At 36.2% G+C, this 21,222-nt stretch overlaps 2 protein-coding genes across 3 annotated transcripts in view; one reads left to right on the plus strand and one right to left on the minus strand.

Annotated features, from left to right (window-relative positions):
- Positions 1-269: 269 nt before the first annotated feature.
- LOC147181180 (NAD-dependent protein deacylase sirtuin-5, mitochondrial-like) lies at positions 270-12,511 on the minus strand. 2 transcript variants are annotated; one of them, XM_086096123.1, is made up of 9 exons: positions 12,372-12,511; positions 10,647-10,751; positions 6,652-6,785; positions 6,340-6,565; positions 6,077-6,164; positions 5,936-5,989; positions 4,604-4,727; positions 1,335-1,450; positions 270-1,200 (listed from the first exon to the last, which is right to left on the minus strand). In XM_086096123.1, the coding sequence occupies exons 2-9, from the start codon at positions 10,744-10,746 to the stop codon at positions 1,128-1,130; spliced, it is 915 nt and encodes a 304-aa protein (XP_085952249.1). In that variant the 5' UTR covers positions 10,747-10,751; positions 12,372-12,511; the 3' UTR covers positions 270-1,127. The 2 variants fall into 2 exon arrangements, with proteins under 2 accessions (XP_085952249.1, XP_085952240.1); XM_086096114.1 differs by lacking the exon at positions 12,372-12,511 and adding an exon at positions 12,178-12,271.
- A 590-nt stretch (positions 12,512-13,101) lies between these two features.
- The window catches only part of LOC147181181 (phosphatase and actin regulator 1-like), a 67,695-nt gene continuing 59,574 nt past the window's right edge, over positions 13,102-21,222 (plus strand). Inside the window, exon 1 of the mRNA XM_086081645.1 lies at positions 13,102-13,353. Coding sequence (XP_085937771.1) covers positions 13,245-13,353 — 109 coding nt within the window. The 5' untranslated portion in view covers positions 13,102-13,244. The remainder of the gene's footprint in view (positions 13,354-21,222) is intronic.

Genomic DNA, 21,222 nt, shown 5'->3' on the forward strand with positions numbered 1-21,222 from the left:
AGTTTAATTTTTTTTCCACTTTTATTAACAATAGTATGAAAACCTATAATTTTTTTTCATTGTACATTTAGAACAGATATAAAATTTGTGATTCATCGTGAGTTAACTAGTAAAGTCATGCGATTAATCATGATTAAAAAAATTAATTGCCTGTCGCCCCTAATATTTTATAATTTTTTTAAATGAATTTATGGCAGTGAACGAGTTAAAAATCAATACACACCTCACTTTGGAGAAATTAAACAGAATAACAATGCAAGACAAGCAAATGCAAATTAAAATTTTAATATATTTCTGAATAATTCTTGCATTGGCAGCATATGATTAAACATCATCATTTGAGTACTGAACATGATAAGAAAATGTGCATTATAGTTTTAGACAAACATAAACCGACAATTTTGACCGTCATCTACCCTGTTAGTAAGAATGCATTAAATGAAACATGAATATGCAGCCGCATTGATGTCAGTGAGCCTGAGAATAAACGTCTGTAACGTGAGCTATTATTGCTCTGTAAAGTTTAAAGCAAACATTTGGTCAAGGCAAAAAATGCCCTATTCTCGCACCGACAACCCCTTGTTATATTCTAGCAAACACAATCTCATATCAGATTCCAAAAGGGCCAACTAATACAGCGGACCTTCCAAAGCCCAGCGCACCCACAAGTAAAGCAGGCAGTACCAACAGAACACCTCAACGTGACGACATCACTCTACAATTTGTTTCCGTCAAGAGACTACGTTTTACTGGGGTTAACTTTTCTTTAAAATGCATGACAGTTAGGAAAGTTATACTTAAAACATCACCTTAACAGAATGCTTGATGATGGCGAGTTTTGCGTCTGCAACGAATTGGGGCAAATTGGCAGTTGCGGTCTACAATATATTGTCGAGAAAATAAGAAATAGCCGTCAACATTTGCATGTGTAACACTCCCTTCTCCTTAATCAATCTGTATAGTTAGAAAATATCCCATTTCGATGTATTGATCAGTATATTCAAGTACTGACAGATCCGCAAAGCTACATTCTAAGCACCCAAGCCACCAGAACTGCTTCGAAGGCAAACCTTTGGAATAGAAAACAACAGCGAGCCTCTTTCGCCCCGGTGGACCACCCTCCCGCTTTAGACCACCTCGGACTCGTGTGGCGCCAAGGCTGCGGGCAGTGTTGTTCCACACGGACCCTGGAAGTGGTACCTGCGCCAAACAAAAAACTTAAGCTGCGACACAAGGGCCAATGGTGACGAGAATGTTGTCACGCGAACTTCTCCCGCGTCATTTGATCCACTTGTGAGTGTTCTTTATTTGGATTCCTACTTTTTAAGACTTACGTGAAGTACTCTGACTTTGGTGTTGCTCGTAGGTTAAACTCCACCACCGGGATGCCCCTGGATGCCACCTGGGGGCCGAACATGGCTGCCGGGTAGACGATTGATGAAGTACCCACCTGGACGGCAGACAATGCATATAAATATATATACAGATATATTAAAGATGTGAAAGGATTACATTTTTTCAGATTAATCACATCCTAGAATTCTGACTAATCACGATTAATCGCCTAATAAAAAAGGCTTTTATTATCAACATTTTTTCCCCGCCAAATTTGAAGAGCACCGGTTATGTGTTAATTCTTTTGACATTTAATGTTATGAGGACATCTTCAACATTTTTGGATCCGCTGCACACGCTCATCCTCCTCTTTTTATAATCAGTTAATTACTTGCTTAATTTAAAATGGGGAAAAAAATGGCCCGATATTTTGACATGAACAAATATTCTAAATGTGATACGCAAACATTCATTAAATGCTTTACTTTAATGCATGAAATTATGTCTATTGCTCAAACACAACCTGTGCTACCTTAAACGTAGCCCGCCCCGCTGTCACGCTAAAGGATAATCTATGGTTAAAATTAATTAATTAATCTGCATTAATTCATGAGTAATGCGAGATTTTTTTGTGATTAATTAATCAATTAATGCTTTAACTTTGACAGCACTAACTATATATATATATATATATATATATATATATATATATATATATATATATATTAGGGGTGTCAGGCGATTAAAATTGTGAATTGTAATTAATCGCATGACTTAAATTGTTAACTCATGATTAATTGCAAATTTCATATCTGTTCTAAATGTTCAATAAAGTGTACAATAAAATATTTTTTCGAAGTTGTCATACTTTTGTTAACATAAAAGTGGGGGAAAAAAATTAACTAATAGAAATATGGCTGCATCTTTTAGTCATTGATACAGTAATTTCATAAAAATTCCTAAAATCGAGTTAAAATTAATAAGTGTGATATTGATTTGTGTTGGTCATTTTTCTACCACTAGATGGCATAATTGCGTTTGTAAGACATTGGTGACAGCTCAGTGCATGTCTTTTCATGTTAACTCTTTTACTGCCACAAGTTATCCCAAAAACATCCCACCCAGACAGTGCCAGCCGATTTCGAGCATTTGAACTCATCTTTCAAGGCAAACATTGTGTGCTATGACTACATAAACATGGTACCACATGAAAGATCGCGTTCCATTGTTTCATTAGGGGAAAAAAGTATGTTTCTACTTTATTCCGTTTTTTAGTAATAACCATTTGAAAATAGGTCATTTCAAAAAAAAAAGAGAGCGCAATGATAATGACATGTTGAATCGGTAAGATTAACAAATGAACAATACTCTCTATAAAAATAGAAAGAAAGGAAATAGGTCATTTGAGTGACATTGAGCGAAAGTAGAAAAAATACGGAGAAAAGAAGCTTTTTGTGAAAAGATACATTTTCTGCACAACAGTAACTTTGACGCTAATATGTTTTGTTTAGTGACGCTCTGTGAACTAGATTTCATGTGACAAAGGCTTTGATCATTCACTTGGCAGCAGAGGTGGGTGGAGTAGCCCAAGATTGTACTCAAGTAAGAGAAGCATTACTTCAAAACAATATCACTCAAGTAAAAGTAATCATCAAAAAAAGTATTTGCTGAAATGAATACTCAAGTACTGAGTAACTGCTTGAACATGAAGTCTGATTTAATTTTAAAAACAATGTCATCAGACAGACAAAAGCATACAATTATGTGCAAATGCTGGCTTCTTCAAATCATAAAATAAAAAACTTTTGAGCTCAAACAACCCAAGTGTTTGAAAAAAAATATTTTAGCCCTCCGAAAAGGCTCAGCGGGACACACACATTGTTATGACTCGTGTTTGTCTTTGTTTGTTTATTGAACATAAGACCGCAGGTCATAAACCTGGAACAAAACGAAACAATACTAATATTACATGTGTCATTATACAAATACATGTACTGTATACATTATGTTGTTTACTGTCAAAATGTAAGGTCTATGTTGTTTCATTTGATTTCAAATAACATCTATCTTTATTACAACAAAGCTGATGCACAATATTTGCTGTTGAATATAATCAACTACATAACCCATAATGCTTTGCAAGCCCGTCACAGAGTCAAACAAACGCGCGACTGTTTACTCAAGCTTCACATAGAACCCTTATTAGTGCCACTGCACGCAATAGTCACAGTCTCAGTACAGATTAATTCACAAATTGTGGCGCAATTTAGGACGTCATCTTTCAGTTGACTCTTTCGGTTTCTCGTCATGCCTGCCAGTCCTCAATCAGGGCCAAATTTCCTGCTTATAAGCAATGTGTCCACAGAAATGCTCCCACACAGTCTGTCAAGCGGAGCACTTACGTAAAAATATGGTAAATCGAATGTATGAATGGGGCGGCGAGTAACGACGCTAATGCAGCGGCGTAAGAGTAGCATTTCTACTCAATTAAAAGTATTGTGTGGTAAAACTACTCAAGTAAATGCCACGAAGTAAATGTAGCTCGTTACTCCCCACCTAAAATATATATATGTATATATATATATATATATATTGTTTTTTTTCATCTAATGGCCTAGGCCAGTGGTCCCTTAACTACTGGTACTGGGCCACACAGATATATTTTTGGGGAGTGGGAATCTTTGAATGTCTCACGATTCGATTTGATTCCGATTTTTGGGTCTGCGATTCGATTCGAAATCAACTTTCAATCAAGACTGATTTTTGATTCAAAATGATTTGATTGACAATGATTTTTGCTTCAATCTATAGATGTACAAGGAATTGTAATGATCTACTCCAGTCTGACTCGCTAATGCTAATTAGCGCGCTAATCGCGGCACTTCTATCAAAAGAACGGCTCCACACTGCAAAAAAAAAAACCTTTTATTGGAATAACTTGATCGTGACTTTTTTCCTTCTACTCTCTAATGTAGCTACACCTTAACAGTGTATTAGACCGCGTCGAACCACACTGCCTCTAAGTGGCCAAATCGGGTACAACATGAACAGCGCTCCAAATAAAGGCACACGCAGACAAAGGCAAGACAGTATAAAATCGATTTTGTGACATTTAAAATCGATTCTGAATCGTACTAAATGAGAATCGCGATTAATATGAGAATAGATTTTTTGGCACACCCCTAATATTTTTATTCCTTTATTTATCCATATACGCCCCAAATTATCACCCGGGACCCTTATAGAAGACAACATGTACACTACTTACCACCAGACAAAGATCACAAATTTCCAGCTCTTTTTCCACTTTGGTCAAGAGGTGAGAGTCCAGCGTCTCCCCGAAAAACACGACGTTGGGCCTCAGCAGACCGTTGCAATCGCTTTCGGAGCACCTTGTTAAAAGCACAGTAAAACTCGGGGTGATTAAATTTGTCCACAAGAATCCATACGAGCACAAACTGGAATTTATTAGACGAGGAACTCTCAAGCAGAAAGTAGCTTGAGCAATCAGTCTGTTTCTTGGCAAGGAGCACTTTTGTGCTGGTCTATGGTTTAATATGCAATATAATTTTTTAATACAGTGACACTAAAAATATTACAATATAATATATATCAACTGGTATATCCTGTAAAAAAAAACCTCTTCAATTGTTGATAACATCAACAACATCAAGCCACGTAGAGATGATCTTACAGCAGTTACAGTTAACATAATTGTCTTTCTAATATCCTGAGATAAAATCTGGATTATTTTTGTTCCAAGATTAGTGTGGTACACACTATGTGTGGGCTGGTGGGGTGGATAGGCTAACACACAAAAAAATGGTTGACATAATTTTAAAACCATATCCAAGCAATTGATGAAATAAATAATTGATAAGATAATAACTCTAAAAAGATTTGTTTGATAGCCTTGCATGACACCAAACAGCATGACCGCTAATCGATTACTCTTTCATTTAAATACGCAGGCTCACTGATTTCAAGGTTGAAGACACCTGTGATGATAATGAGAGTTTAACATGACCCCATCATCACTTTTGGCCAGACCTGTTTCATGAGTTTGTTTGTTTTAAAATAATTCTGTTGAAGCACAATTGAAAATCAAGGTCTGATTTTCATTAGTTAATTTTCCTAAAATTTGTATTTATTGTTACTTTTGTCAGATTTAAATGATTTCTGTGAGGATAGTACATGGACACAGTCCCAAAAAAAAAAAGGATATCGGCATTAGTTCAATTGGTCATTTGGACCTGTAGTGCAATTCCAGCCAAAGAGCACAGCTGCCCTCTAGTGCTTAACTTGGGTAATTACATAGTTCTGCATAAGGAGTCATATAGTCCAAAACGCTTCATACGTGATTGAAGGCAAAAGTTGAAAACAGGAAAACGCAATATTTGTATTTTAATTGTGTCACAGAACAACCGTTCTGTTTAAAAACAACAAAACATACACTTACATGATTTATTGACACTGTTAGTGAGGTGAGGATAGTTGTACATTATTGCAACTGCAGAGGTCTGCGGTGTGCTTAACTTTACCTTAGACAAGACTCAATTTGAAATCCTAACATAAACACCAAACAAGACGCTAGTCTCACCTTGGCAGCTTCTCCACCGGAATGTTTGCATCAGCTACATTAGGGTCAGGTGAACTACAAGAGGAAAAGAAGAAGAAGGGTAAAAAGGTGAAACGTACATGCATTGGGTTTTATGGTTTGAGGACAAGTTGTGCATCGTACCCCTTGTTCTTGAGGGCGGCACATATGGGGCTGCGCTTGTTGACGTCCACATCGCCACAACTCAGACACCGCGTCTCCGTCAGGCTGCCTGCAGTTAGACACGACGGCTTAATCGATTGCAAGTCGCGTTTACGTATTGATAACTCAATTGATCTGCTTTCCCGGGGAACACAACTAATATTGTTGATATTTTAAGCTTCCACCTGCATTTCTCCAATAACAACAATTTGAATTGAGTTTTTCAGTGCAAGGTGGCCACCAACCGTGAATCTTGAGCACGTGTTTGGAGCCCGCCTGCTGGTGTAGGTCGTCGATGCACTGCGTAATAACCACCACTTTGCGGCCCTGCTTTTTCAGTCGGGCCTCGCACTCCGCTATGGCCGCGTGCGCAGCGTTGGGCTTCTTGTTCAACGCCACCTCTCGCCTGTGATGGTAGAACTCCCAGACGCGTGACGGGTAGCGGGAGAATGCCTCTGGGGAAGCCAGGTCCTGTCAAATCCAAGTGATAGATTTGCACTATACATATATATATATATATATATATATATATCTGCCATTAAAAACAAAGCACACACTTGAGACTGCCATTTCCTCCATTTCTCATGTTCACCACGGAATGTTGGGACTCCGCTCTCAGCGCTCACACCGGCCCCGGTGATGATCGCTATGTGCTTGGCGCTGGAAAAGACCTTTCGGAATTCAGACAGGTCTGGAAAACAAACAAATGAGTTCAAAAAATAATAATAATAATAATGGAATATTTTGAGAACAAATCTGCATATAAGAAGTGTTACAGTTGTAATATGACTGACCAAATATCACTACAACAAATATTTCTCCCACTGTGTATACGATACAATGTATAGTAATAATTAATTCCGTGTAATTATGAAGCCTAGCAGAATAACAATTGATATGGATCAATAGATAACATATTTATAAATAAAATTGACCATAAAATAGAAAGTGGACTTCTTATTAACTCATTCACTGCCATTGACGGCTATAGATTATTCATTTTAACTATTTCTTTTAGTTTAACATTTTTTCCCACTTTTGTTAACAAGAGTATGAAAACCTAGAATTTTTTTTTATTGTATATTTAGAACAGATATAAAATCGTGAGTTAACTAGTGAAGTCATGCGATTAATTACGATGACAAATTTTAATCGGCCGGCGCCCCTCATTTTTAATATTCTTTTCTTTTTTTTAAAGAAAAAAATATTTAAAATTAGGTGCGTCAGGTGATTAAATTTTTCAATCGGAATTAATTGCATGACTTTACTAGTTAACTCACGATTAAAAAAAAGAAAAGATTGTTAAAAAATTAGGGGCGTCAGGTGATTACAAATTTTAATTGTAATTAATCGCATGACTTCACTAGTTAACTCACGATTAATAACAAATTTCATATCTGTTCTAAATGTGCAATAAAAAAAATCTAGGTTTTCATACTCTTGTTAACAATATATAAGTGATCATCCGGTCTTTGCAATCTTTCAAGACTATTTTGATTTAAAAAAATAAAACTAACAATAACTTACACATCAAAAACAAGACTAAGAGCACAACACTCCATGGCTGCTTTTAAGTTGGATTTAGAAAAACATAATTGGTCTATTCAATATCGCATACAGTGCATTTCAGTCATTAAAAATAAACATTGTCCATTAATAAAAGTCACAAGAAAGTATAAAGGTCTAAATAAGGCATGGATGACGAAGGGGATGGAGAATGCATGTAAAAAGAAAAACATTTTATACAAAAGATGTATTAAATTGAAAACTATGGAAGCTGAAATAAAGAACAAAGCCTACAAAAATAAACTATTGAATATTATACGAACAAGTAAGAAAGATTATTACCATGCATTACTAGAGCAGAATAAAAGCAACACACAAGAAATATGGAAAATTCTAAATCATGTAATTAAAAATTGCTTTAAAAAAATCCAGAATATTTGATCAAAGATAAAAATATTTTTATTGAAAACGTTTCAGACATAGCTAATGATTTTAATGAATATTTTGTTAATTTTTGCCGTAATTTGGCAAAAGAAATCCCTGAGCCAAGAAACAAACATGAAATAGATTTATTAAAAATAAAGTCATTAAAAATAAACATTGTCCATTAATAAAAGTCACAAGAAAGTATAAAGGTCTAAATAAGGCATGGATGACGAAGGGGATGGAGAATGCATGTAAAAAGAAAAACATTTTATACAAAAGATGTATTAAATTGAAAACTATGGAAGCTGAAATAAAGAACAAAGCCTACAAAAATAAACTATTGAATATTATACGAACAAGTAAGAAAGATTATTACCATGCATTACTAGAGCAGAATAAAAGCAACACACAAGAAATATGGAAAATTCTAAATCATGTAATTAAAAATTGCTTTAAAAAAATCCAGAATATTTGATCAAAGATAAAAATATTTTTATTGAAAACGTTTCAGACATAGCTAATGATTTTAATGAATATTTTGTTAATTTTTGCCGTAATTTGGCAAAAGAAATCCCTGAGCCAAGAAACAAACATGAAATAGATAAGCGTATCAAAAAAAATCCATCCACTATGTAGCTTAATGCTGTTAATGATACAGAAGTATTAAATGTTTTTAAAATATAAAAAAAATAAAAAGTCCACTGACTGCTTCCATATTGATATGACATTAGTAAAAAGTATTATAGAATATGTTATGCAACCTTTCACATATATATGTAATTTGTCGTTTAAAGCCGGTATATTTCCATCAAAAATTAAAATAGCTAAAGTTATTCCTATTCATAAAAATGGAGAAAGACATATATTATTTTAAAAAAAAAGGACCTCGAGCATATGGGCTTAGTATATCACAAATTATAGACTAATATCACTGCTGCCACAGTTCTCAAAATTTCTAGAAAAATATTTTTATATAGACTGGACAATTGTATTGAAAAACATAAGCTTTTAAGTGAAAATCAAAATGGGTTTAGAGAAATGGCAGTCATGGAACTCGTAGAAGCAATATCTACTAACATAGATAATAAAAAAAATTACTGTTGAAATGTTTATAGATTAAAAAAAAAACATTTGATACTATAGATCATTCTATACTAAGAATAAATTAGAATGATATGGCATAAGAGGTTTGGCATATAATTGGATGAAAAGTTTTTTGGATAATAGATATCAGTACTTACAGTTTAACAATATACAATCAAAACACTTGAAGAGAATTCATGGAGTCCCCCAAAGGTCTGTGCTAGGCCCCAAATTATTTATATTGTACATAAATGATATATGTTGTGTCTCAAAAATATTCAAAAGTGTCTTATTCGCCGATGACACAACTCTCTACTGTTCAGGAGAGAACCTGAAGCAGCTTCGGACTACCGTGGAGAATGAATTGAACACATTAAAAAAAATGGTTTGACTTAAACAAATTATCATTTAACTTAAACAAAACCAAAATTATAGTTTTGGGTACTAGACAAAAACACACAACAGGTCAAAATTATGGTAAATTCAATTGAAATAGAAAGAGTGTATGAAAATAAATTTCTTGGAGTAGTTATTGATGAAAAAATATGTTGGAAGTCACACATAGATCATGTCAAAAGGAAAATGTCAAAAAAATATAGGGATACTCTCTAAAACTAAGGATGTCCTGAATAAGTAATCATTATATTATTCATTATTATTACCATATGTGACCTATTGTGTGGAGATCTGGGGAAACGCATATGAAACAAATACCGATCCTGTTTTCAAACTGCAAAAAAAGAGCCATACGAATCATAAATCGATCAAAATATACAGAGCCAACTCATGCTACTTATTAAATCAAATACAATGAAATTCTACGACTGTTGAATTTAAAATTGCACAAATAATGTATAAAGTACACAACAATCTACTTTGCCACCGTACTCAGAAGCCGTTTGAAATTAGAGAGAGTCCTCCAAGTGTCTACAATTTTTTTTTAAACAAGAACAAATATTAAGCAAAGCTGTGTTACTGTAAAAGCTGTTAATTTGTGGAATGATTTTGGAACGGACCTGAAAAGATGTCAGTCACTTGCTGAATTTAAAAATGTTTAAAAGCAAAGTTTTGAAAAAATTACTTACATCAGTCATGAGCTGTTAAAAACGTACATATGCTGTAATTTCTTTGGATGTATCGGTATGAGTGTAATGAAAATTGTACATGTGAGTATGAGGATATGATTAATAAATGTATTATGGTATATGCCTATGAATTTCATATACATATGTTGCTGGCAAAAGTGCGTATGTTAAAGTGCACTTGTATAAATGACTAGGTTTATACATTTCCTTTTGTTGAAATACATTTATCTTATTATTTTATTAACATACAACAAATAAGGGGTAGGACTAAATCCGTTTTTAACTTCCTCCTACCCCTTTTGAACTTATAAACTCTTTTCTTTCTTACTATTCTTGTTTTTCTTTTTTTACTTCAATTTCTATTTTAGACTTGTAATGTGTTTTCTTTGTGTTTTGTATGTTCAATAAAGAACCCAAAAAATCGAATCAAAGTTGATTCATACTGATCGTACCTGAGCTGGAGCTTGCCTTGTCAGCCAAATGTCCGCTGGCCGCATGACTGGAAAACAAGCGGAGGCTGAGTGATACAATAGCTCGACGTTGAAGCAGCATTGTTACTGAAATAGAGATTTAAAAAAAAAAAGAAAATAAATTACTACATAATTTTTTTGAACGTGGGATCTTTCAGAATGTGGAAAATATTTTGTAGTTGGAATGGTTTATATATCAAGAAATGTTGAAGGAAATAAATGTAGAGTGTGTCCTAATGAGGGAATTTTAATGTAAATGTAATGAAATTTTACTGGGAAAATTGTGGAATTAGGGAGTTGTGGTCATTTTTGGCATGTGGAAGATATTTTGGGGTTGGAATGGTTTGAATCAGTCAACGTTGAAGGATGAAGGAATAATGTATTGTAGAATGTCTAAATTGGTTTTTATTTTTATGTGGAAAAATTTGTAACTTTGAGAATGTAGGAATTTTTTGAATGCTAAAAATGGTTTCTAATGTGATTTGAATGAGCTGAACATTATGGATTTGGGATGGGAAAGATGTGGAACTTTTTTGTTGAATGCCTCATTGGGAATTAATAGCAAAAAATGTGCGTGGAAAATGTGGAATTTTAGGAAAACTGAACTGAAACTAAGAAATGAAGGGCAAAAATTCCAAGGTGGTGTGAATATTTGAAATGTGTTGAAGTGAATGCTTTGAATTGGTTGAAAAATGTGAAAGTTAGCGCTGTATAAATTCCGTCCAAAAAAAAGTGTGGTGAATAATAATGACAGCTTCACATAAATATAAGGTATTGTTGTTGCAAGTTCAAGTAAGAAAGAAAGAAAAGAGATGTCTCTTGTCACTGAACTATACCCAGCCAGGGATACAGTACAAAAATGTTCTTCACCCACTTGGTTATGAATGGCTGCATTAATACAAATCTGAAGCGTTTACTAACCCGGAATCTTTTTAGCTGGGCTCAAATAAAATGCACCTGTATTCAAAGAAAAAGCAAATCTATGGGTGCGTCCTGCTAGCATAAAACAATTTTTAAAAAAGAAAAAAAAAGAAAAAATGTGTCCCAACAGGTTGTACGAGATTAAACAAATAGGTTTGTCAATCAACTGTGGGCTCTCAGAGTCAGAAACATGCATTAACGTAAAGCTTACACTTAATGTTTAAGTTATTACTGACGACTGTCAGAGAAAAGTAACACAGAAAAAAGTTAATTTTGTAGTTTGTTTGCGTAGTGTTGAAAACTCGCAAGATGTTAATCTGCGAGAGTCGGACAAAGTTATTTTAACTAAATGTTGTTGACTGACATATATACTAAACGACCTGCCTTCCGTTGCTATTATTTTAACCACGAATTAGCCTGTATTTTGTGATTTTAGAGTTGTATTCGCTAACCGTTGAAACCTCGCGAGATCTAAGTTTGACAGGTTGGACGTTTCCGTGTCAATAAGAACTTTTAAAAACGTGTTGTTTAAAGGAACCGGGATGTGACGCTAAAAGATCCTTCATTATTAATATGTTCACGACGCACTTACTTCGATTTTGTAGCTCTTTGGTGGTTTCAAATTTGAAAAACGACGGGAGGGAGCTGGCTTGTTTACTTTTCTTGCCACAACTAACAGCCGTAAATCTTATCTGAGTGTCGTAAACGTTAAGACTGCTTTAGAAATGTGTAGTGTAGTCAACTCTGAAATAGCTTTTATTGCTAACATGTTCACGATGCCGTTACCTCTATTTTGTAGCGCTTACTGGGCATTTTCAAACTTGGCAAGCGACGGGGCTGGATCCACATAGTCCGTTGCTGGATTGCGTTTAATTTTGCTGGCCGCAGTCGTAAATCTTATACAAGTGTCGTGCCGCTTTTACAAGTTGTAGGAGGAGGGGCGAGAGACCTCTACTGGAATTGTATTTATTTAATAGCCCCCCCCCCCCCTCCCCCACCACCACCATCTTGAACAAGGGATACCTTACTAGTGCACTAGATGCATTTACTAGTTAGCCATTTCCAGCAGTAAAAAGTTAATATTTTCTCTATAGTAAAATAAAATATTTATGAACAAGCTCTAAATTAGTCTCTGATATGTTGTGATTTTTTTCTTCTTTTGTTTGAAAATGGTTGTTTCCCTAAATGTTTCTAACCAACCCTTCTCGTCCTGGCTGAATTAATCACACTCTATAAATTGTCTTGATTAATAATAATAAACAAAAACATGTATTTATTCATTTTCTTTTTCTGTGGTATGGTATGTGGTATAAATAAATAAGTGAACTTTTCTAAGATACTCTATGATGCACATTTAAATGCGTGCAAGCAAAAAAAAAAATGTATTGCATTTTTGTAGTTTTGTTGATTTAGCTTACAGCTCTGAAAAACAAAATTTGACTGGTCTGTATGTTGCTGCACAATGTGAATGAATTCTCTCTCTCTCTCTCTCTCTCTCTCTCTCTCTCTCTCTCTCTTTCTGTCTCTCTCTCTCTCTCTCTCTCTTCCTCCTCCTCTTCCTCTTCTTCAACGATATCTTCTTCCCGGCGTGGCCGCCGCTGTGGTGGTTGAGCGCACCCCAGTCGGCCAGCAGTCCCCGGTGGACCCTGGCCCGGGTTGATGGCGACCACTCCGGACAGCACTGACCGTCGACTGATCCGCAGACTGCGCTCCAGGAGCGACACCCCCTATCTGGTCGAAGCCCGTTTCTCCTTCAACCTGCGGACAGGTAGGATCATCATTTTTTATTATGTCGTCATGCTGAACAAACCGTAGGTAGTGTCACTGATCTGATACTCCCACATTTTGGGCTATGTTTATTCTCCGCGGCGAATGGCACTTGGATGTTCTTATGCAACTTTGTGGACTCATATAGCAAATGTTAAAGTGAATAGCAGCGTTTTTAATGCTTGGTAATTACTACCAGCGCGATTACGTAAGAGGAAGAGGCGTCAACGTGTCCCGGAGTAGCCCCATGCTGTGCTGCTGGTGGACAAACAAACAAAAAAATGACCAAATTAACCAAGCATCCCGCAATGCACTCCTATTATTTATACGTCTCCATCACCTTTCACAAGCTCGCATCCCGTTGCTATGGTGACATGACTTTTTGGGTGGAGGGAGTGCAATGGCTTATACTAAGACCTGCGTTGTGGTTGTTGTTGTTGTACATGTCACATCCATATTGTGCTGTCATGTGAAGACCAGGATGATGTCAAACAGTATGTCACAATGCTGCCTCTGGTGTTCAATATAAATGCAAAGCAAGCCAGTCTCGAGTCACACCCATTCATGATAGATAGATAGATAGATAGATAGATAGATAGATAGATAGATAGATAGATAGATAGATAGATAGATAGATAGATAGATAGATAGATAGATAGATAGACAGTATAAACAGACACTTGAGGTCCAACACATGGTTACTATTATTGTGTATTATTGTGTACATTATGAGCAATTGTGTGTATGTATTATGTAAAAAAAAATTTTTAAAAAAGAAGTTCCCATCTGTGTTTGAGCACATGAATGCATATTTTCTTTTAGATACGCATTAATGGCCTGCCAATGGGTTTATGTGCGTGTGTCCTATTGAGAGCAGCTTGATGTGGGTAACATTGTGCATTTGTTATCTCTCTACTCTACAACAAACTCGTCGAGCGTGCGGACGCTACGGGGGCGACGTGTACAACAGCACTGTTGACTCACTTCCACCTGAAGAAGTAGAGCAGAATTTAGCTTGCTTATTGCCAAGGAAACCAAAAGGATTGTGGGCAAGGTTGTGGCTTTTGGATGAGCTTTTGTGTGAGCATTTTTCAGATGGAAAAACAACACTTTACTCATTAGCCAACCAAGGTATAAAAGAGGTTGGCAAAATAAAAACAGAATTCTGGCATATGCGGATCACAATTTAGCGCTGATCCGAAACCAAATCAGCCTTGGTTGGAGGTCTTCGTATTTTAGTTGTATTGGTGCTTTCATCAGTAGCATCAAAACATACATCTACATAGAATTGATATTCGTCTCGATTTCACATTAGGGGAAACTGGGGCAACACAAGTATTTGATATGTAATACAGAGCAGAGAAGTATTTCAATCGACCAATGTTTTTGGAGGAATTGCTGTGCCTGACGGATGGATGATCAAGAAGAGACTAAATACCTACCTCAAATGGACAACTCATTTTCCCCCATCATAAAGAAAAAAATTGTAGTTAGTGTAATTATTTCATCTCATGGACACGCTTGTTCACATATGACCATTGAGTTGGTAGTGGCTGAAAAACTCACCTCTTTGCTGATTTAGTGTTCTTTCTGAAATGCCAAGATGGAGCTCAAATCCAATCTAATAGAAAAGTAGTGCTCTGGCATCAACTTGTAGCCATTTTGGTGCCAGCAAATTGAGGGGAGAGCTTCTAGGAGACTGGTGAGTACTGTGTTGAATCGAAAAGTAGTGCTTTGGTACTATATTGTGGCATCTAGGCAATTATAAAGCAGCCTGCCCTCTGTAAGTTTTTTCAGATGTCCCTTGTTGTTTGGAAACCTGCTCTCTGGTTTCATGTTGGTTACATCTCAAACTCACAACATGCAAAACCCAAATCTGAGATTGAGCATAGACATTGGAGCTATTTTGTTTTTGTAATACAGAACAACAAGTCTTGTGTTCTGATACTTAGATGTGGAAAAAAAATGCTTGAAAAACTGATGTTTTCAGTGCATTCAGTGGATTCTAAACTAGTACGTAAATACGGAAATGTCCCCTAATATACCGGTAACTACTCTATGCCAGTCTAATAGCAAGGCCCACTTTTATAACATTTCAGCACGACTTACGTTATTTGTTTTATATTTTGAAACATGCTTTCAAACCGGGCAATTGCATTTTGGAGTAAAGCTTTGTGAAATGTTTTTCTCCCTTTTTAATTTTCACACCATTTAAAACATCAGTGGTCCGTACAAACAGGTGAGAAATCATGCAAAAATGTTACATTATTTTATATGCACTACCACATCAAAAATACCAATTACTTCACATCCGTCGCATTGCATATGGTAATATCGCAAATCCCACAACATAATCTCTGCAAATGTGTGGTGGCCTGGTGTATACATGTATAAGTAGTACATACACCGCATACTGAATATCTGTATTTACTAAATTGCAAATCAAACCAGACTCTGATCTGCAGCCGCAAGATTCTAAAAGTGTACCTTTTGTTCTGTGTGCGGCAAGCTGCCCAAAAGAGTCCAATCAATATTCTCCAGATGCATGGTGGGATGGGACACATTTCTGCAGCAGAGCCAGCTGGGCACACACTCTAAGCCTTTCAATCAAGACAGATGATTTGGAACGGGTTTGCACGTACAATCTAGTAGTGGGGAGAAATGAAAACGCAGTTAGGGTTTATGTTATAAAAAAAATACTTTTTATTGTTTGCAAATAAATGGGGACACTGTCTGGAGTGTCAAAGTAAATACGTACGCTCTTTCGCCCCACTGTTCAGCAATATTGCTGCTAATTAGCATACTGCCCCCCCCTGATGAGTTGGTCAACCAATGACCAGCGATGATCCAGAGTGAGAGAGCCACATTCAAGTGAAGGCCGACACACTATGATGTCACAGCCAAAGTGTAAGCAGAGCTGCAGGATTAGCACAAACTAGCATTAGCGGTGTTCTCTTCTGATAATTGGTACTCAAATGTTCAACAAAACTTTGGACAAAGGTGGAAAGTTCCAATGGGAACTTTCACCGGTTCTTTTATCTTGAATGCTCGCTATACTAATATTAAAAGTAGGAGACTACATATTCTCATTTGAACTATTTACTGGTTGTCAGAAAGATCGAGTACACAGGTGTGGAGCCTTTCTGCTGCATGCGGAAGAAGGTCTAATCTATTCAATATAGGGTCTACTCTAATATTGTCTTGGCCGCCCACCCACTGGTCTTAAATGGTTTCAACTGGATTAGTACGCCAGAGTGCAGATAGATAGCAAGATGCCATGTCAGGACAGGTAACAGCGACAGCGGCCTAGCTCAAGTCGTCTATCTAAACATTAAGACGCCTAATCTAACAAAAAGGTGGTGGATATTTGTGTTAAGTGGAGTCATGAATGTAAATCGGTGCCTTTGTGAGGGCTTTGCACAAGGTAAGCAAAACTGCATTGAGTTTTATTGGAAGCTTAGATTAGCATGAGCTATCAGTGTTAGCCACTGATGAGCAACACGCATGCTACAGAGATGTTATCAAGAACCTAAGAAAAGTTTTAAATTGTGGATTTTTTTCCTTCAATAATTCTCTTTTAAAATGTTTGCGAGAGAGAAAAGCTCAATTCAGTTCGCCAAGCGGTGTGAAGTGTTCAACACAGAAATTGTGGTGGTCATAGGTGGCAAGAATGGTTAACCCCCAAACACTCACATAAAGTGACAGTCCAGTCTGTGTTAAGTCTTGCATCTTAAAAAATAGACATCCATCTTCCCCGCTTGGCTGCGTGCGGGCCTTCTTGTGCTGAATAAAACATAAGTCTGGGGGGAAAAAAGGGAGTAAAAATAGTAATGCAATATCCAAGACTGCCCTGAGAAAAGAAAGAAGGTTTCAATAATAATGGAACCGTGTGCTTCTTTCAGTCTCATTTAATGGCTGTTACGTGGCACACTTGGTGGGAAATGGGAAAGCTCCTGACTGATGTGCTTCCCACAAGCCAGCTGAGATTAATAACACCTTTTTCTTTGTGCGCGTGTGTGCGTGCGTGCGTGCGTGCGTGCGTGTTGATTTAACCACCAAGCAAGCAGAAAGAAAGCTGCATGACAATGTGCTTATGGTTCATATTTATAGTAAGTGTGTCAGCTCATTGGGCACGGAGAGGCAAGACAGCATATGCAATATTTAAGCAACTGAGGACAGAGAGAAGATCGTAGCGGTTGGCGGATCGATCCAAATATCGATCAAATTGATACCAAGTCAGTGACTTACTATCGATATCGGATCAATTCTAGCGCGATGAGCGATACAGTAGTTTCAGTTTCAGTCTTGTCTGCACTGCTGCGGTTCTGTCAGACTCACCACAAACCCCCCCATTCCCCTCTTGTGACTTAGCAGCGCAAACAAGCAAGCAAAACATTTGTTCTCCGGCTTCGTTTTTAACTTAAGGTTTACTCATTCACTGCCATTGACGCCTATAGACGTCAAAAATTTATTTTAACTATTTGTATTAGTATAACATTTTTTTTCCACTTTTGTTAACAAGAGTATGAAAACCTAGAATTATTATTTTTGTACATTTAGAACAGATATAAAATTTGTGATTAATAATGAGTTAACTTGTGAAGTAATGCGATTAATTACAATTTTAAAAAATCAATCACCTGACGCCCCTCATTTTTAATACTCTTTTTTTTTTTAATCGTGAGTTAAAGTAAAGTCATGCGATTAATTACAATTAAACAAATTAATCACCTGACACTCCTAATTTTTAATAATCTTTTCTTCTTTAAAAAAATTTATTGAAAAAAGAAAAGATTAGTAAAAATTAGGAGCGTCAGGCGATTAAAATTTGTCGCATGACTTCACTAGCTAACTCACGATTTTATATCTGTTCTATATCTACAATAAAGAAAAATCTAGGTTTTCATACTCTTGTTAACAAAAGTGGAAAAATATGTTAAAGTAATAGCAATAGTTCAAATACATTTTTGACGTCTATAGGCGTCAATGGCAGTGAATGAGTTCATTTGTTATATTTTTGCTACTTTTTTAAAAAAAATAACAGAAACAAAAAGTAATGAACGGAAAATGTGTATTTTATTTTTACATAGTAGTTTCTAAACCAGGGGTCTCATACTCAACTTATGTTGAGGCCGCTGGAGAATACTTTATGCGGCCCAGACACACCCACATACTCTATGTATGTGTTATGTTCAAATGTGAGGGTCCCAAAAACACGGACAAGCAAATCAAGTTTAACAAAATTTATTGCGACACACAAAAATACAATAGTTCACTTGCAAGGACTAACAAACAAAAAACGCATGCTAACAATTTGCCGAAGTACTTCACAAAAGGAGCTTGGCAAGAATAAAAACTACCGAAACAGGAATACTTACAAAAAAAAAATCAAACAAGCACAAGATCAAGCCGAGACAGGAATCAAAGGCGAGGACGAGGAACAGGTAACCGGGAGGTCGAGACTAGTTGGGCAAAGGGGATCAGCAAGAGGATTAGTCCGACAAACTGGTTTACTCTCAGCTGCCCATAAATAGGCAGGTTAATCAACACAAAACAGGTGTGTGGATGGCCATGGCTCCCCCCAGTGGTCAGCAGCTGCAACAAACACAAATACTGAGCGCAGGCCAGCCAACTCAAAACATAACAGTATGTGGGTGTGTCTGGGCCGCATAAAGTATTCCAAAGAAAAAGGAGTTCAAGTATTAAAAAAAAAAAAAAACTACAACAATTCTACAAAAAATATTGTGAAGTAACGGGCCGCAAAATATTATCCTGCGGGCCACAATTGGCCCCCGGGTTGAAAAAAAAAACGAGATATTGGCAACAAATGGAGAAAAAGTCCAATTTTTCTGTTTACCAAGAAACCTTTGACCTAATTGTGTCCTAGCTTTTAACTTTTTAACTTATTCACTGCCATTGATGGTTATAGACGTCAAAAATTCATTTGAACTATTTCTATTAGTTTAAGTTTTTTTTTCACTTTTGTTAACAAGAGTATGAAAACCTCGATTTTTTTTTAATTGTACATTCAGAACAGAATCGCCTGACGCCCCAAATTTTTTATAATCTTTTCTTTTCTTTTTTTAAATCGTATCAGGCGATTTAAATTTTTGATTGTAATTGACTGCATGACTTCAATTGTTAATTTACGAATAATCAAAAATGTTTATATCTGTTCTAAATGTATAGTAAAAAAAAATCTCGGTTTTCATACTCTTGTTAACAAAAGTGGAAAAAATGTTAAATAGAAATACTTCAAATGAATTTTGGACGTCTATAGCCGTCAATGGCAGTGAATGAGTTAATAATAATAATAATAATAATAATAATAATAATAATAATAATAATAATGAAAACATCATGATTTTTTATTTTATTATTGAGATTAAGAAAATTTATTATGCATCTACTTTAATTATAGAAAAGTATCGGTATTGGTATCGGTATCTGTGATACTGGCCCTGTATTTACTTGGTGTCGGATCGATACCAAAATATGCAGTATAGCCCACCACTTCTGATTCCCTTGACACTGAACTAGCCCACAGGCCATTTGTAGCCTTATCTATTTACTTTATGGAATTACATTACATCAGTGGATGCTGTTGTTTTGGTTAGCAACAGTAATTCAAATGTCTGTGCGTGAACAATAATGAACTGAAGTCAAGATGCTGTCTCAATATTCACATAATCTGAGTTTACTGAGCAGGGAGCTTGTCTACAACTTGTAGTGAGACTCCACACGTCAGAGAGACAGTTTATTTGCTGCTGTTTTGTTTAGCAACTATATGAAAATGGTTTTAGCAGGCCACACTTTTATGCCCTCGTGTCCACAAAAGAGAACAGAGACAATTACAGTTACTTACAACAAGTTATGTTTTCGGACGGGAAAAAGGAGTTCTGTATTTGAGGGGGGCATTTTTTGTTCTTAAGTGGATGAGGCATGTAGTGACTAATTGGAGCGCGGCATCAACACTACTAATAGACTACATTACTACTATTGCAATAAACATATGGTAGATCAAATCAATCAATTTAATGCCATTGTGTTAACAATAGCAGGAATTACAGTCACTACACATTTTTATTTGTACTCATGAAAAAAGAGAGGTGTCTATTTTTTAAAGTCTTGATTAGACATCACACCTCTTGACTAATCATAGCACATAATGCAAACTTAGCAGTGTCATTGTAATCAGTCATGCGCTCTTTATATTCTCAACAGAAAAGCGAGGCATCTATTAATTGAGTGTGATAAATGTTGAGTGGCCTTTATTTATTGTTGCTGTCCCCGGTGCCGCTCTCACTGTGCACCATGTTGCTGCATTTCTGCTGAGTAAGGGTCCCTTCAACAGCCACTCCAAGTTAGTTCAGTCACAGCTGCAATGCACCACTCAGCAGTCCTTTACAGTGTTATCTTATCCCTACAGTAAAACTCACACAAAAAAAATACACAATAGTTTGCACAATTGCATTTTTACGTTTCCCCATAAAATGCTAGATGTGAATACTATATACATCAGCGAACTCTTTTCAAGCAGGTTGAGGTGGGAAAATGACGTATTGATTTTAATGATATCATTTCATTGTTTGTTTTGAGTAGAGCTAAACCGTTTTGAATATATTTACAGTGAGAGGAACGAGCGCCATCGCTGAAATGAGTTCAAATGAAGCGAGAGAGGACTAAATGAGACAGGGGACTTGAACCATTCCTTTGGTGTATTGCTCACTGACCAACTAACAAACGGCTGCTACACTACTGCGGTTGTTTGTTTACATTCAAACTTCAGCTCGCAGTCACCGCAAGTGACACCATGGCACGTCATCAGACTGTTCATTGATCAGTGGAGGCTTCAGGCATGCTCCTCTCA

The sequence above is a fragment of the Leptonotus elevatus genome, chromosome 1 (assembly GCF_054856555.1).
Source record: "Leptonotus elevatus isolate MCC_2025b chromosome 1, RoL_Lele_1.0, whole genome shotgun sequence".
NCBI classification, from domain to species: domain Eukaryota; kingdom Metazoa; phylum Chordata; class Actinopteri; order Syngnathiformes; family Syngnathidae; genus Leptonotus; species Leptonotus elevatus.

Coding starts and splice junctions, on each gene's coding strand:
- LOC147181180 (XM_086096123.1), bottom strand. CDS start 10,746: ATGCTGCTTCAACGTCGAGCTATTGTATCACTCAGCCTCCGCTTGTTT. Junction 6,786..10,646: donor CAAGGCAAGCTCCAGCTCAG/GTACGATCAGTA, acceptor TTTGTTTTCCAG/ACCTGTCTGAATTCCGAAAG. Junction 6,165..6,339: donor ACACGTGCTCAAGATTCACG/GTTGGTGGCCAC, acceptor GTCTAACTGCAG/GCAGCCTGACGGAGACGCGG.